The sequence below is a fragment of the Symsagittifera roscoffensis genome, chromosome 2 (genome assembly GCF_963678635.1).
Source record: "Symsagittifera roscoffensis chromosome 2, txSymRosc1.1, whole genome shotgun sequence".
Classification (NCBI taxonomy): domain Eukaryota; kingdom Metazoa; phylum Xenacoelomorpha; order Acoela; family Convolutidae; genus Symsagittifera; species Symsagittifera roscoffensis.
This window is the reverse complement of record NC_087063.1, coordinates 59,126,350-59,141,983: the sequence shown is the minus strand read 5'-3', so window position 1 is coordinate 59,141,983 and position 15,634 is coordinate 59,126,350. Positions and strand designations below refer to the sequence as shown.

The 15,634-nt window shown below is 38.5% G+C and overlaps 5 protein-coding genes across 5 annotated transcripts in view; all 5 read left to right on the top strand.

Annotated features, from left to right (window-relative positions):
- LOC134839416 (uncharacterized) overlaps positions 1-15,634 on the top strand; it is a 541,178-nt gene that overhangs the window by 120,261 nt on the left and 405,283 nt on the right. The gene's annotated exons all lie outside the window — the stretch shown is intronic.
- Positions 2,768-5,034, top strand: LOC134840280 (double-strand-break repair protein rad21 homolog). Its single transcript, XM_063856032.1, has one exon. It carries the CDS (start codon positions 2,771-2,773, stop codon positions 4,610-4,612), a length of 1,842 nt encoding a protein of 613 aa, XP_063712102.1. The 5' UTR covers positions 2,768-2,770; the 3' UTR covers positions 4,613-5,034.
- On the top strand, positions 5,288-7,797 carry LOC134839110 (spindle assembly abnormal protein 6 homolog). Its single transcript, XM_063854547.1, has one exon. It carries the CDS (start codon positions 5,291-5,293, stop codon positions 7,460-7,462), a length of 2,172 nt encoding a protein of 723 aa, XP_063710617.1. The 5' UTR covers positions 5,288-5,290; the 3' UTR covers positions 7,463-7,797.
- On the top strand, positions 10,240-11,265 carry LOC134840097 (GPN-loop GTPase 2-like). The gene has a single exon (XM_063855788.1). It carries the CDS (start codon positions 10,287-10,289, stop codon positions 11,217-11,219), a length of 933 nt encoding a protein of 310 aa, XP_063711858.1. The 5' UTR covers positions 10,240-10,286; the 3' UTR covers positions 11,220-11,265.
- LOC134840290 (CCHC-type zinc finger nucleic acid binding protein-like) lies at positions 11,378-15,511 on the top strand. Its single transcript, XM_063856043.1, has 3 exons — positions 11,378-11,794; positions 12,206-12,578; positions 14,433-15,511. The coding sequence occupies exons 1-3, from the start codon at positions 11,554-11,556 to the stop codon at positions 14,566-14,568; spliced, it is 750 nt and encodes a 249-aa protein (XP_063712113.1). The 5' UTR covers positions 11,378-11,553; the 3' UTR covers positions 14,569-15,511.

Sequence of the window (15,634 nt, the reverse complement as noted above, 5' to 3'; positions counted from 1 at the left end):
ATCTGAAATGGATCAAAGTTCCACTGTCCAATAAAAAGTAACTTAACGGATTGTTCCGACCCTGTTTTTAACGGCGTTCGTGTATTTTGGGTATCCCGAGACCTAAGTATGGGGACGTTCTTATTTTCTAGAGTGCGGGGATATTTTGGTAGTAGCCTTTAAGCTGTAACGGGTTCTAGTCTCATGTCGCAAGCGAACCGAATTGGCTCCGACCGTTCTTGAGGTAGAAAAACACAAGAGATAGTGTCCCTGACTCTTGAGCCAATGGTTATAGGGCCTATTTTTCTTAAGCCTCATATGTGACCGAAGTAGGCGACTGTTACAACTGTGTAGCGACATGGTAAGTTTGGGTAAACTCGCTCGGAAAGGGTGAGTAACTCAATAACTTTCCTAGCCACAGAGTTTCTTAGTTTTAATATCGAATAGGACCGCATAAATAACTGATTATACTTGGTGAGTGACGTTAAGTTAATTTTAACGAGTGCGTGGCCGTGCCACGTCCCAACTTTTTAATCACAAAGAGCGAAAAGAAGTTTTATGGCAAGATGGTGTAAGTAGTCAGAAAAGAAATTTTATCTAGGACACTCCTCATGGTGCATTTTTGTGAAAATGTTAGAAGGCAGTGAGATGTAGTACAATGCCATTTGTGACACGTAGTGAGTTGAGACGGAGTAGATAAATTTCATATTCTTATGCGATTTGTAAGATCAATTATAGAAAACTGGAGTACCACTTGACGAAAACCCGGTGTTATGCGATCAATGATGGGGACTGTCCGGGGAGTATGTGCCATTCTGCCGGATTGGCACAGCGCAACCTTCCGACGATACAGGAAGCGAGGACTAAAGGCCTTAGCAACAAAAAATTGCTGCGAAAAAGGGCCTAGATATTCCGAAAATTTGAATTTTTAAAATTTCGAATGACGGGCCAATATTTCTGAGAAATACAAAAAGACGGCCATTTTGACTGGAAAGGACGAAAAAACACAACAACGACAGAGACAGCAGAAAACAGTCGCACGAAAGAACGAGAGAAACGAAGCCTCTTATCGTGGCAATAAGACACGATAAGAACCTTAGCAGTGGAAATTGGTGGAAAAGGAAGCTTCAGTGGGGAAGGAAAATTCCACGGAACCCTCCCGTGCCACAAATTGGGAGAGATAAGAACGTTATCTCGGGAAGATTACGGGAACGGAGGCTTGGTCCTCCAGAGACTGTTGTATGTGAAGGGACTATATAAAACTGACTTTGTAGCTACTTGGATGTCGTAGAACTCTGAATTAACACCGGTATAATTTGATATTTTAGAATATGAGTAGCTAGAAAGAGGAAAGGGTCAATCCATCTCCAATGGATGTAATATAGAACTGTCACACAAAAACATATTGAAATAGGGTATTCGAGCCGTGTTTTTAATAGCAATCAAGTAGTCTGAGGATCCGAGACTCAGCTATGTGGTTGTGTTCGCATGTAAGCGAAAGCTGATCAAAAGTCGTTTGACTGATGGCCTAAAAATAGTAACTTTTTACTTAGCCCTAAACAGACCAGAAAATCAACTGGCAAGGTCGAGACGGTGAAAAATGAGTAGGACTAAGGTAACTGACGCCTGCCAGTTGTTAATAGGTACTTTTTCTACGCTCCGTCGCTGTGTAGTATTTGGTCGAATGTTACATAGACGTTTTTATGGCGCTCCTGGTTGGGCCTGTCAAAGGCATAAGACCATCATGATCAGTAAGCGTTTCAGCGACGAACCCTCCGCTCCGATCGTACGCCCTAGTTAGAAGCCTTAATGACCGTTATTGTACTAGGAGTGACCTCGTGGTCTGGGGATACTGAGACCCAGCCATGAGCTCACTTTTTGCATTTAATTTAAGCGTTCTGGTCGAAGCCGAAAAACAGTAACGTTTTGTCAACCCGATATTAGGAAAACCACCAAAAGAACTGGCTTTGGCAGAGACGGTGAAAAGCATGCAGAGCTGTGTTTAGACGCTAGCCAGTCGTTTTAGAAGCTAGCTTTATTTTCCGTCGATATGTACTTCCCGGCGAATGTTACACTAAATGCAAACTTCACAAACCTTAATTTTGTTAAGTGTAATGTATAATTAGTAGCAAAAAGTTCGGACAGACAAAATTAATTAAAAAGAGCAATTGACCTATTTTGGAAATATTTTGCATGCAAAATCTAATTTTTCAGTCCGATTTTGTGTCTCAAGGTTGTATGAAAAACGAAATTGCATGCAAAAATCTGTCAAAATGGTACGACTGCTCTTTTTAATTATTTCTGTCTGTCCGAACTTTTTGCAACTCTCTATATTCATATGTTATTTGTATTTATGACTTAATTAACATTTCTTCTTCTTGCGACTCAGACATTGTATGCAAGAAAAATTATAAAAATTAGGCAAAAACATATAAATTATACCTAATATAGTATTAATCTCAAATATACTTAAGACTGAACTTCCGTTCAGTATCTCAGCCCACTACAAATGAAAAACGACACGTGTAAAAAATTGGTTTTTACATTATTTCGGTCGGGACTTTGAGCTACTTGCACAGTAATCGGCTATCGTTAATTAATTTCTTAAAATTTTGGACTGGAACTTTATGTGCGACTTGCACATCAGGCGGACAATCTGTTTTTTTTTTAAGATATTGGTCTCAAACGATTGATCGAAAGGCTCGTGTTTTATCAACAAATATGCCCGTGTTAACTTAATTCGAGTGTCGAAAATTTACACTTTTTGTTGAATATCTTGTTTTAGTTTAAAATGTTTTATGCACATTTCGTACTCAGCAAAAAAGGCCCCCTGGGAAAACTATGGTTAGCAGCTCACTGGGAGAAAAAGCTGTCGAAAGCGCACATTTATGACATCGACATAGAGAATAGCGTAGACGATATTTTGAATCCTCAATCGAAGATGGCCTTAAGAACATCGGGGCACTTGATGTTGGGCGTGGTGCGTATCCACAATAGGAAGGCGAAATACTTGCTGGCAGATTGCAATGAAGCCTTTGTCAAAATCAAAATGGCTTTTAGGCCAGGAGTTGACGAGACTGGTGTGGATCTTCCCGAGCAAGCTGCCTTCAATGCGATAACACTTCCGGATGTGTTTCAAGACTTTGATACTTCTCTCGCAGACTTTGGAGACTTCACAATTCCGACAAATTTTACAATGAACCAGAGTAGATTGGATGAAATCACTTTAAAGGAAGACGTTGGGACGATTCGTCTTCCCACTTTGGAAACCGATGGTTTTGGAGATGGAACTTTCGACGACAGAGAAATTTTGAGGAATGCATCTTCATTCCTCAATTTGCCTGGTCTCGAGGGAGGATTGCTACAAAAAGACAAATCAATCGATCCTCTACAGAGTTTGGATTTTGAGAAGGATGCCTTCTTGAATAGCGCTCTTGGGGATCCTCCAAGTGTAATGACTGATGCCTTCGATCCTCCGAGTGTTATGCCGCCAAGTGTGATGAGTTCGGTCATTGACTCAGTTGCTCCTGTTGATTCAGTTCAGCCTCCGCGTTTCTCTGAAAATACAATGCTGGGAATAAATCAGACAAACGACCAAACTACTTTGATAAACCCCAATGAAAACGCTTTTATTCTTGAACCCCTTGAAATTCAAAACAAGGATATCCGCCTGAAGAAGAAGCGCAAGCTTGTAATCGACGATAACATTAAAATTCAAGCAGCTGTAATGAAAGCCCAAATGGAAGACACAGGTGACGTTACCACACAACTGGATTTGGCACCGCCTTCAAAGAAACTGATGATCTGGAAAGAAACCGGTAATGTCGAGAAGCTGTTCGCATTGCCTGGCCGCCAAGCTACATGCACGACTGTGGCATATTTCTATGGAAAGCACTTGAAAGCTGAAGTTCCACTTGAGTACAAGCCAGATGAAACTCTTGAGCCTATGCAGATAGAAGACGAAACTATAGAACAAATGAGGGACAGCCGTGCAACTCGAGCTAAAGCACGAGAATCAAAGCGTCTCGAGGAGAAATCTTCTATTGTCGGTAATGCGATGGTGTCACCAGCAATTGCGTTCCAGGAACCACCAACCCCCGCTTTGGTCGACAACGTGAGCTTGAACATGGATCCTCCCACTCCTGTTATTGTTGATACCAACTTGCAGGACGCGACAAATCACGATTTCGCTGTTCCGAGTGTCCAAAATGACCATGACTTCCACGATGACGGAATCGGGGATTTTTTCGGAGATCTCTCACCTGGATCTCCCGGGTCTGTGGGAGAACCAGGATCTGTGCCCCCCGAGAACCCTGCTGACGATGCGATATTTCAACAGGAAATTGAATCTGATCACGAGGATGACGAAACGGCAGAAGAGCAAGAAGACAGAAGGTGGAACAAACGGACACAACAGATGGTCTCAATTCTGGGACGACATCTGCTTTCAAAAGATTACGTATCTTTCAAGGCCATTTCGAAAGCAAACAACAGAAAGACGGCAGCTGCCAAGTTCTACACGCTTTTAGTCCTCAAAAAGCATTCAGGAGTTGAAGTGGACCAGCTTCAACCATTCACGGATATAATAATCTCAAAGGGATCAGATTTCCAGAGTTTGGCAATCAAGTCTTAAAAAAGAAATTCAACGATTTTTATTTTGGAGAACTCAATGAATTAATTGTTCTGAATTGATATTTGTCTTTTATGCTTTTACTATTTTCTTTTTACTGTGCAGATTGTAATTTGCTTGTTTCTGAAATTAGCGGCCTTTCCTATCATTTGTATTACTTTGATATATTTCTTTCGATATCGTTTTCGCAAGCTTTGACCTGCTTCAAAATGTTGTTTTACGTCAGTGAGCTTGTGGAGTTTAATACCTTAACCATAATTGTCAAACAGTGTCATAGTTTCTTAGTAATTCTTTTTGGCTGTAAGTTTCTTGATTTTGCAGTGTCCACAATGTCTGATTTGATTTTAGAGTCTGGTGTAATGCGATTTAGAGTGTTTATATTTTTTATGTAATTTCCATGACGGTGAATTTACCTCGTCTGTTTGCTGGAGTTTTGAGAAATTGGTAATGTCGAGACAAAAACTTTTAAAAAAATGGAGTTGAAAAGTTGATTTTGTTGTAGAAATAAGCGGCGATTTGAGTAAATGGAAGATTGATAATGGGTGTAGTTGAGCCTAATAATCAAAGCAGATGCTGCAGTTTTTGAGCAGCTTATGCCCTGATCAAAGCAAATGATGAGCTGTTTTTTTTCTCGAAAAATCTGTTAATTACAATTATCTAACAACTGTTTGTTTTTAGAGAATGTCTGTTATAACAAATGAAATTTACAAAAAAACTATACCACTCTTCATCATACCCCAAGTAGCTGGACAAGAAACGAAGCGAAAACAAGTGGACTTTGCTCTAGAGGTGCATGCCGGCTCAACTGGACGAAAAGAACTGCTACTCAGATTAACAGACAATAACGATCCTTTCTTTTTACATCAATTGGTTCTGAACGAAGAGGATTTTTCTGTTCTGAAAAACCAACAGGGAATTTTAGTAGATTACTCAAGTTTTCCTCCGAAATTGACAGAACTTTTCGAATTATGTTTGAAAGAAAGTTTATCAGAGACGCCCAAGTTTTTGCTCAAATTTCAAGAAAGTTGTCTAGCCAATGGAGCTTCAACGTTGTCAATAGTCGAGACAACTCAGTTCAGACACTTGGTCCATTTGTCTCTAACTCTGTCTCTTGGCAATGACTGTGAGGTCAAAAAGTACCTTGCTAGTGTTCTATCGAAGCTACAAGTGGAGAAGAATGCAGTAGAATCGAACTTAAGATCACAAGTGCGTGATCTTGAATCTAACTTATCCGAATGTCGGAGGTTACTTGATGATAGGAACCACGAACTGAATGTTTTGAAATCTGACCTGGATTCGAGGGTTAGTCAAATGGAAGCGAAGTTTTCGCAGGAATTAGCAGTTATTCAAGAAAAACATTTGAAAGAGAAAACTAGTTTCCAAAGTGAGGTAGAAGCAAGAAGGATTGAACGAGAAAGCTTCTTTCAGACCTCCCTCGGACAGTATGAAGATCGCATAAAAGTCTTAGAAAGTGAACAGAAAGAGCTAGTTGATAAAAAGTACAAATCAGAATCAAGTATAAGAGATTTAAAATCGAAGCTGCAAGTTCTAGACGAGGAATTAAACAGAACGAGAGCTGAACTGAATTCGCTCAGAAGTGAAAATGCTTCAAGTTTGACTAATAGTCATGAAAAAGAGAAACTTATCAATGGTCTGAAAACAAAAGTTGCTGTTTTGGAGCAAGATGTAAAGAGTAAAAATCATATCATTGAACGGTCACAAGAGCAAGTTGAAATGGCGAATCAACAGCGGTTGAAACTTGACGATAACGTAGAGTTACTGAAGTCGAAAATTTCAGAAATGGAACAAAATTTGAAACATGCAACGGATGATAACAACAAGGCCAACAACATCATTCGCAAACTTCAGGAAGATTTGAGAATATCTTATGGAAAATTGAAGTTGAAAAATAGTGTAACAGTTCAACAAGAAAAAGTCATCAGTGAAAAGTCATCGACTTTAGAAAAGACTGTTTTGCATTTGAAATCGGTTGAAAGTGACTTAAAACTTAGAACCGAGGAAGTTGAGAAATTAGGAGATGAGCTGAAAAGCTCAAACGCCAAACTGGAAGAAAATCAGAAGCTCTTAGATTCTAATGAGAAAATCATTCAATACTTGAATAAACAAATAACAGATTCACAATTGACTCAGAGAAGCAATTCAAATTTCGGAAACTCCACAAATGTTACTGCTAAGTTCAGGCAAGGATCCACTAGCGGATCTGTACAAAATTCGGCTAGACCGGATTATAATTCGTTTAACAATACATCCCCCATGCAAAATACAGCCTCAAATATTTCGCCCCACTTAAATAACAACCACTGGGGACCGAGTGCTAACACTTACCATCCTCAGAACCCTAACTATGCTAATGAATCGAGTCACATGCAAGAAAATTTCGCCAAAACGGCTCATATGAGCAGCACGCCATTTTTCCACCAATCAGGAGATGCAGCCAAGTTATCACCGAGAGAAAGATTTCCGCCTGTGATGGAATCAAACCCTCTGGACTCGCTGCCATCCAAGTACTTGAAGTCGTCAAATATGGTCAACACCAAAGCAAGTCACAATTTGGATGATTTACCAGAGCGGCTCTCTAGTGGTAGATACTCGCAAGCTAGACGTCCATCGACTTCAAATGAAAAAGGTTATCCATTGCCTTCTGGATATGATTCTAGTAGTCATCAGAGACACTTAATGCAGACTCAACAAAAGATTGATAACATGAGTTTGGCGTCAACAGCAAATTCCACGTCTTCTAAAGCGATTGTGAACTCTCATAAAACGCCAATTATGTCGGCATATTTCATGCCCGCGCACGTTGCAGCTGCCAACAAAAATAAATCTGGATGAAATGACTATGGTTAAGTCGTGTTGTTGACCCTTAGGTGGTGTGACCAGAAGGGTCATTTTCTGTAAATTTATCATAGTTGTACTTCTTTGCAAAATTACTATTTCATCTTTTTATTGACTTCATCATCTTGCCTTTAAGCTGTGCTCTTTGCCTCCATTTTCGAAGATTTATATTTTTCTGACCCCTGATCAGATTTCTAGATATGGCGTGAATATTTGTATAGAAGAAATTTGTAATTTCCTTTAATTAGTTTGTATGTCGTGTACAATCACATATAATTATAGTTTTTCGTCCTAACAATTTAGTTGAACTTTGGCTCATTCTTTTTTGTGTGACTGCAATGGGTTGATCGTCAAAACCTGACAATTTTCTGGCTTCATTTTCTATGCATTAGTACTTGTAGAATAATTGCTTTTTTATTTTTTGATAAAAACAGGTATTATGAAAATCAATCTGATTTTGTTGCAATTATTGTTCTTTTGAGACGCTTTGAATTTTTTCTTCAATTTATTGCAAACGTCTTTGTTGTTCACGCACTTCAACAATGGAAAGACCGGGTACCAATGAAAATACCAGCGACTACCTTGGGTGCTTCCATACTCCCCGGGTCTCTTTTTTTAGTTCACTTCCCTTTCTACGTTTGAATTTAATCTAATTTCTAATCTGAATATAAAGTAACAATCGAACGAAAATAAAGCGGGAATTTCTCATGCATAAGTCGCTACGCCCTAGTGTTTGACTTTTCTCGAAAACTACTATCCCTAAGTGGAATTACGGTTTAATTGAGAGAACTGGCTGCAATCTTCCTTGCATAACCGGCTATTTATTTTATAATAAACTGCATAACCCGTTATTTTAGAAGTTTCGACCGTTTTTGCGAAACTTTTTTTCAAAAACTACCCTCCCAAATCTGGACAATCAAGAGAACAGGTTATGGGAGTCCTATAGGCTTGATCGGCTACCCGATTTCTGTGAGCACAAAATTTCAGCCTTCGACAGATTCGAGCTTTCGAGACTTTGACCGCTTTTGAAAACTTCCCGAAAATTACCCTGCCAATTTTTAGGTAAGGGTTCAATAGAGACACTCAGTTGTGAGGAAACTTTACTGTATAAGCGGCTATGCCCTAGTTATAGTAGAAAAAAATTCGGAAAAATCAAAATGCGATATTTTGAGTTATTTTTGGAAACTTCTTTCTTAAAACCTACGCAGCCACTGCTGAGATTAATGGATCAATCGAAGATAAAAAGGTTTTGAGATTCTTCACTGCATATGACGGTTCTCTTAAGTTTTGGTAGAACAAAATTAAATGCTTGGAAAAGTCAAGTTTGTTCATCTTAACGTTTTTTGGAAACATTTTGTCTTTTCTCGAAAACAACCCTGCCAAATCTGAAATTTAGAGCTCAATCGAAAAAACAGGTTATGGCAATGATCCCTGCATAACTGGCCCCGCTGAAAGCTGACCCTTTTTGAGTTTAAATTGAAAGAACATGGTGCAATTATTTTTCCTGCCTAATTGGTTGCATCCAGGTAGGCGCATTGAACATTTTTTTAAATTATTTCGCAAACATTTTATTTACCAAAAAAGTACTTCAACAGTGTAAAGACCGGATACCAGTGAAATGACTAGCGACTACCCTGTGTGCTTTGTTCAATTCAAAGAACGAGTTGTAGGAAGCGGGTAATCCTTTTTTTATAAGAGACACCAAAGGTTTTGGGCAAAACCAATTTGGGGAATTTTGAAAATTATACGTTTTATCCCACATCATTACAAATTCTTAAAACTATCAAACAGGTGCTTATAGCTTTAGCTGGCCCCTTTGTGATTCAAAAAAAAATTGGCCCGTCTGTATCTGTGGAACAATCACTTTATGATCCGACTACGATCATCTTGCAGAATTTTTTTTGCAGTGCTTCGTGGTGTTTTTTCGTGAAGCAATACTTTTTCAGAACAATACAACACGAACAATTCTTTTTTCTCAACACTGGGACAGTTTTTGAGTACAACCATGTTTAGTGGGTCGCAAATCTAAGATCTCACTCGTTGATTCAGATCATTTTTAAGAGTTGATGAACATAGTTCAGACTCTTGCACAGGTGCTGATGATTTTTTTGTTTTTTTTTCTGGTCCAGCCTCAAATGTTTTTTTTCGTTGTTTGACTAATGATTTCTTCTTAAGCTCAGTTTATTTCCTTTGTTAACAGGAAGGCACATTTCACTATCGAACAGCAAAAGTGTAAAGGTCACGGAAAACGTGATCGAGTTCTTTCTTGTTCTGAAAGTGGAATTTATTTTTCAGATTTCCTATTGATCTCAGTTTTCTCAAAGGGTCAATTTAATCAAAAAAAAGTGTCAATCGTAAATTGTTCTAGAAATTCAAAGCGCTTTAAGGGCATTTATCTTTTCTTAAAAATTCAAAAAGTAAGTCATTATTATTTTTTTATGTTTTGCGGTTTTTTGACTCTTTTCCAACTGTCTGTGGGCTATGATTTTCTGATTGGAGAACTATTCTTAGCCCAACCACGGTTTAACTTTTTCCTTGTCTTCGCGACGTTTTTTCGTGAACATTTGATGGTCGGAACATTTAGTACCATTGTCTGCAATCCATTCTGAAATGAAGTTTCAAAATTTTGATGCAAAGATTTGGCGCCCCGCGTATTGTTCGATTTCGGTTAATCTTAGTAGCCAAATTTTGTTGAACAGAAATTCAATGAACAAAATTTATTGATCAAACTCTGCTTTTCTCCCGCTGGTTTGTGGTGATAGAAAAATATCGATTTTCAGATCGCATGATTGTAGTAAGGTAGTTATCAACAGCTGATACAATGTTTTTCGGCCAACTTGTGATTGGACCTCCCGGAGCCGGAAAATCAACTTATTGTGCAACTGTGTCGGAAGTACTTAAGAAATTGAAGCGAAATGTAGTTTTAATCAATCTCGATTTTGCCAATGACCAGCCTCCCTACGAAGCAAACATTGACGCCACGAACCTCATAACAGTCGAGGACTCCATGCAACATTTAAGTTTGGGCCCCAATGGATCCCTTATGTACTGCATGCATTTTCTACAGAAAAATATTGAGTGGCTCTTTACCGAAATCGAAAAATTGTTGGACGATTCTTACATTATTTTTGACCTTCCTGGTCAAATCGAATTATACACTCATGACGATTCTGTTCAAATTATAGTAGAAAAATTGGTACAGAAATTTGACCTCCGATTAGTTTGTGTGAATTTAATTGACAGTCACTATTGTAGTGACCCAGCAAAATTCATATCAGCTTGTACAACCTGTTTGAGCTCAATGATGCGGTTAGCATTGCCGCATATTAATGTTTTGTCGAAGATGGACCTCATCGAAACGAATGGCAAACCAGATATAGGTTTGAACTATTTCCTAGAAACATTAAACATGAGTTACATATGCGATCAGCTATCGGATGATCAATTTTTTGCCAAGTATAAAAAGCTGAATTCTGCGTTATGTTCGCTAATTGAGGATTACAGTTTAGTTAACTTTGTGCCACTTTGCGTTAGTGATAAAAATTTGATGGTCAAGTTGGTGAAACAAATTGATAAAGCGAACGGATATCTTTTTGGACAGAGTGAAGGAGAAAGTGAGGAAACAAAGAAGTTGAAAATGTTTTCGAGTGTGTTCCGCGAGTCCGATTTTGCCTTTGAGTCTGGTCCAGCACTGGAAGAAATTTACATGGGAAATCAATCGGACTCTACTGCGATGGAACAAAATTATTCATGATAGTTAAACCAATGTTTTAGATTTAAAAAGAATATTTTTAAAATGCTTTTGTTACATCTTCGAAGAAAAATGAAGTTAACAGATAAACGGTGTTTCAGACGATTAGATTAATTTTAAGCCGTATCAGAGATGTGAGATGATGATTATTGATATTTTTTCAGATAAGTTGTGGTTTGTAGCGTGAGACGTAAAGTTAAGAGAAAGAGAAGAGAAGTGAAGTTTGCAATTGACACCGTGCAACTTACAAATACTAACAACAGTGAAGATACTCTAAACAGTTCAAAAACCGCCATTCTTCAATCAGTTCAATCGAAGCTAAATTGATAATTTAAATATGGGTGACCGAGCTTGTTATAATTGTGGCGAGTCGGGACACTTTGCAAGGGAGTGCAGTACTGGAGGAGGCAGAAGCAGTGGCAGCGGTGCCAGAGGAGGAGGGCGAGGTGGCGGAGCGAGTTTCACCCGTGGGGGCCGAGGAGGAGGAGGCGGCGGCAGCGGCGGCGGTGGGTTCTCGAATCGAAACTGCTTCCGATGTGGCCGAGGCGGCCATATTGCAGCTGCATGTCAGAGCCAAGGTGATTTTATATCAGCGGCAACTAGTGAGCCAAGTAATGCGTTCAAAGATTTAATTCATTTAGGGCTTACTCACTGCTGCTTAACCGGGTGGTTAATATCAGGGTGTCTGAGTTATTATCTCCAAATCAATTATCAGACAGGGGTTTACTTAATTATCGTGAGAGAAGGGATGGGAAAAGTGAGTTTTGAAAATTTCTCAAGGGAATTTAGCAGTAAAACTTTTTTTATCTCAGTTATCTAAGATGAAAATGAACTATTTCACTCTTTTTGTTGTAATTTGCAAGAAGATTGTTTTCATAAATTCTGTGTAGTCTGTTTTACTTTTTTCCGAATCGGGGCGTCTGATAATCATGCACCTGAGGTTTGCAGTATTCTTGGTTTGTTTAATAATTTTTGATTGTTTTCTACAGAGGGCGAGAAATGCTATAACTGTGGAAAGTTTGCCAACCACATCGCTCGCGAGTGTCCGGAACCCAAAAAAACTGGCTGCTACGTCTGCGGAAATCAAGACCACCTGGCTCGTAACTGTCCGGACAAGGAGAATGGAGAAGACGAGGAGTACAGCGCCGGAGGCCGAGGAGGATTCCGAAGTGGCGGAGGTGCCACGCGATGTTACCGATGCAACGGGGAGGGACACTTTGCGAGGGAGTGTGATGCTGCCGGAGATTCGGGCGGTGGATACTACTCGGATAACAAGACGTGCTATGAGTGCGGATCGCCAGACCATTTGGCGAGAGATTGCACCTTGACCCGCAGCCGAGGAGCGGTACCTCAGTGCAGAAAGTAAGTTCCAATTGTTCAATTAATCTTCAAACACCAAATGTTATCCAAAAGGGCCTTTAACTTTACGAATTATTCAATTATTTTTTAATCAAATCGTTCAAGAGCACACCATGCAAATCTTAAATTGGAATTTTCAATGATGATGAACATGTTTTACTGCTGTTGTGCTGTTGCATTTTGATTACGAGGGAAAAGTATTGAATCAAATCGTTCAAGAGCACACCATGCAAATCTTAAATTGGAATTTTCAATGATGATGAACATGTTTCACTGCTGTTGTGCTGTTGCATTTTGATTACGAGGGAAAAGTGAAGTTGTGGTTAGGTTATCTGCTTAGCAATGAATGTGTAGTTAATTTTATATCTCGAAAGTGACGTTTTAAGACATTGAGCTTTTCTACTTTTTGCTTTAGAGCAATTACAACATGACCAAACTGCGTAATTATAGCTGATTACAGGTTTTTATGTTCCAGCCCAGCGGGTCGGATCTTCGCTCAGTTGAATTTTTCGATAATCGGTAACAACAGGAAATTTTAATATCACTCGAAATTTGTCTCATAATTAAGAGTCATGAACGTAGTGAATACTCCTGCATAGGTCTTTATGATTTTTTGTTTGTCTTTTTTGTTCACCTTCAAATTTGATATTTCGTGGTTTGACTTTTGATGAGCAAGGGTATAATAACCTTTGCGATGAGCAAGGGTATTGCAGCCTTTGCGATGAGCAAGGGTATTGCAACCGGGTACTGGACTTTTTTCTGGTAAAAGTTTGTTCACAAGATGGCTGAAATTGGTGAGACGATCTTTTCTTCGACGAACAGACAATTTTTGAGCATAACTGCATTTCCAATGCCCGTTCTATTCCAATGCCCGTTAAAATTTGTTTTATATGTTGATTGTAAATTTACAAAATCCGATATCAGTCATTTTTTTCTTATTTACTCTTTGTTCTCTTTCTTCGGCTTCAACGTTTCGGCTTAGAGGCCTCTTTTTGAGTAGTTTAAGGAGCAATAAAAACTAATAAAACCAATTTGTTGTCGGCGCTACGTGTGTCTGCTCAAGACTTGTCGGCTATTTTATCGCTTTTTAAGTTTTATTTCGATGCTGATTTAGCATTCATTTCTTTTACTGCTTTTCTTTAAAGGTATTCAAGACAAATGTTGGAAATTTTTTGGTAGATCAATTTTAGTCTTTCTCAAAAAAATGTTGGGTTTTTTTTTGCGGCTTTCATTCCCGTCGATTTATTGGTCATGCTATGTATGTGTTATATCACAAGTAGTGCGAAGCTTCGCCTAGCCTCGGTTTGTGAAACTTCTAAAGATCCGGGTCATTCATTTCCAATATTTCGTTTTTTGAGTTTTTATATTTTTTGAACACATTTTTTTTAAAGTTTTGTGTATTTCGATTTGTCGGTTTATCTGCAACTAGTGATAGTCATTCAGTTTTGTATCGTAACTGGCGCGAAGCTCTGCTTCGCCTCTTAACTTTCTATTCATTTTTTTTTTCGTTGAAGGGAAGGCAAACTGTCGAACAGAAAAAGTGTAAAGTTCACTAAAAACGTGACCGACACCTAGTTCCGGAAGTGGATTTTAATTTTCAGATTTCCCAGCGGAATAAAAAATTCGAAGAGCTCTAAGGTCATTTTTTTCTTTGAAAAGCAACAGTTGAAGTTTTTTCAAACAACCAGTATTTCTTTTTCTGTTTTCTTGCGTTTATTGACTCCTTTCCATTTGTCTGTTGGCTATGTTTTCCTAATAGTTGTCATGATTTTCTATCAATCGTGTCTTAAATTGGCTTTGTTTTCAAGAGCATCTTCCCATACGTGTAAGCAGTGGAAATCAGTTGTTTTCGTTTAGATGCCAGGAACCAGGACACCTTGCAAGAGACTGCCCCATGTCAGCCTCTGACATAGCAGCGAATATCGTCTGCTACACTTGCAGCGTGAAGGGTCACTTCGCACGCGACTGCACCAACGCCGCACGCGAGGACTGAATTAAGGTGATCTAGCTCAGGTCAGATGCGGTCACCTTTAGTTCACACTGCTGCGGAGTGAGCCAAATTGATAAGATCACCTTCAGAAATTCCGTTGTCATCATAACTGCTGTATTCCAACAACCATCCAAGGCTAAATAATATTTCCAATCACTGTTTTAGAAAATAACTTAAAGAAGCCCTCTTTGTTTTTTTCCGTTAAACATTGATATCTAAGTTCATGATTGGTTATCATTTGAATATCATCAGATCTTCATCTATTCATATAACGGAAATAGCAAATTTAAAAGAGCAGAAACATTGCTTTGATTTTATTTCTATCATTCATTTGCAGATGCAATATTATCTAGCTACACCTGTTGATAATTTTGTTTTAAATTTGGATCCTATTTGTTTGTTCAATGAAACCCCTAGAAACAAACTGCATAATCGAAAGTCAGTGATTTTTGACGTTTCTGGTTAGTTGGTATGATATGAGGAAAAATATTGTAATGCAATTTGTTTCTAGGAAATCTTATTTTCTCCACTGGTTAGTCTAATAGACTGTCTAGTTTAGTGTTGTCTTAACTTTAGCCAATAACTCAAAAACGGCATACATGCTGTATTGTATGGTTACTTTGATGGTCACTTACTTGGAGACTATTAGAGAATCGTTATTTTGAACCGAATAGGTTTTATGTTGCTTTTCTTGAAATGCACTTGAAGTTTATATAATGTTATTTTACGCTCCCATGTAAAAAGTGAAACGACTTCGATTGCCGAGATAGTTTTGTGCGGCCGACTTGATTTGTAACCAAGCGCCTCATCTGCCGAAATCTGTTTCTGTCAACAATCTATTTGAGTATTATAGTAGCAAGCTGATCTCATGATTACTGTATAATGATGACAATGGCGACGAATTGAACTGTATAATAAAGAGAAAATTAAATCTTCCTTCTCTTTGTTTTACGAATGATTAGCTCACACATTAATAAAACTTAATGACTCCAAGGATTTAATAAAAACGAAATTGGCGCATAATTTTTTTTTGAAAATTGAGCAGCCAAATATGCAATCAGAAAACGTT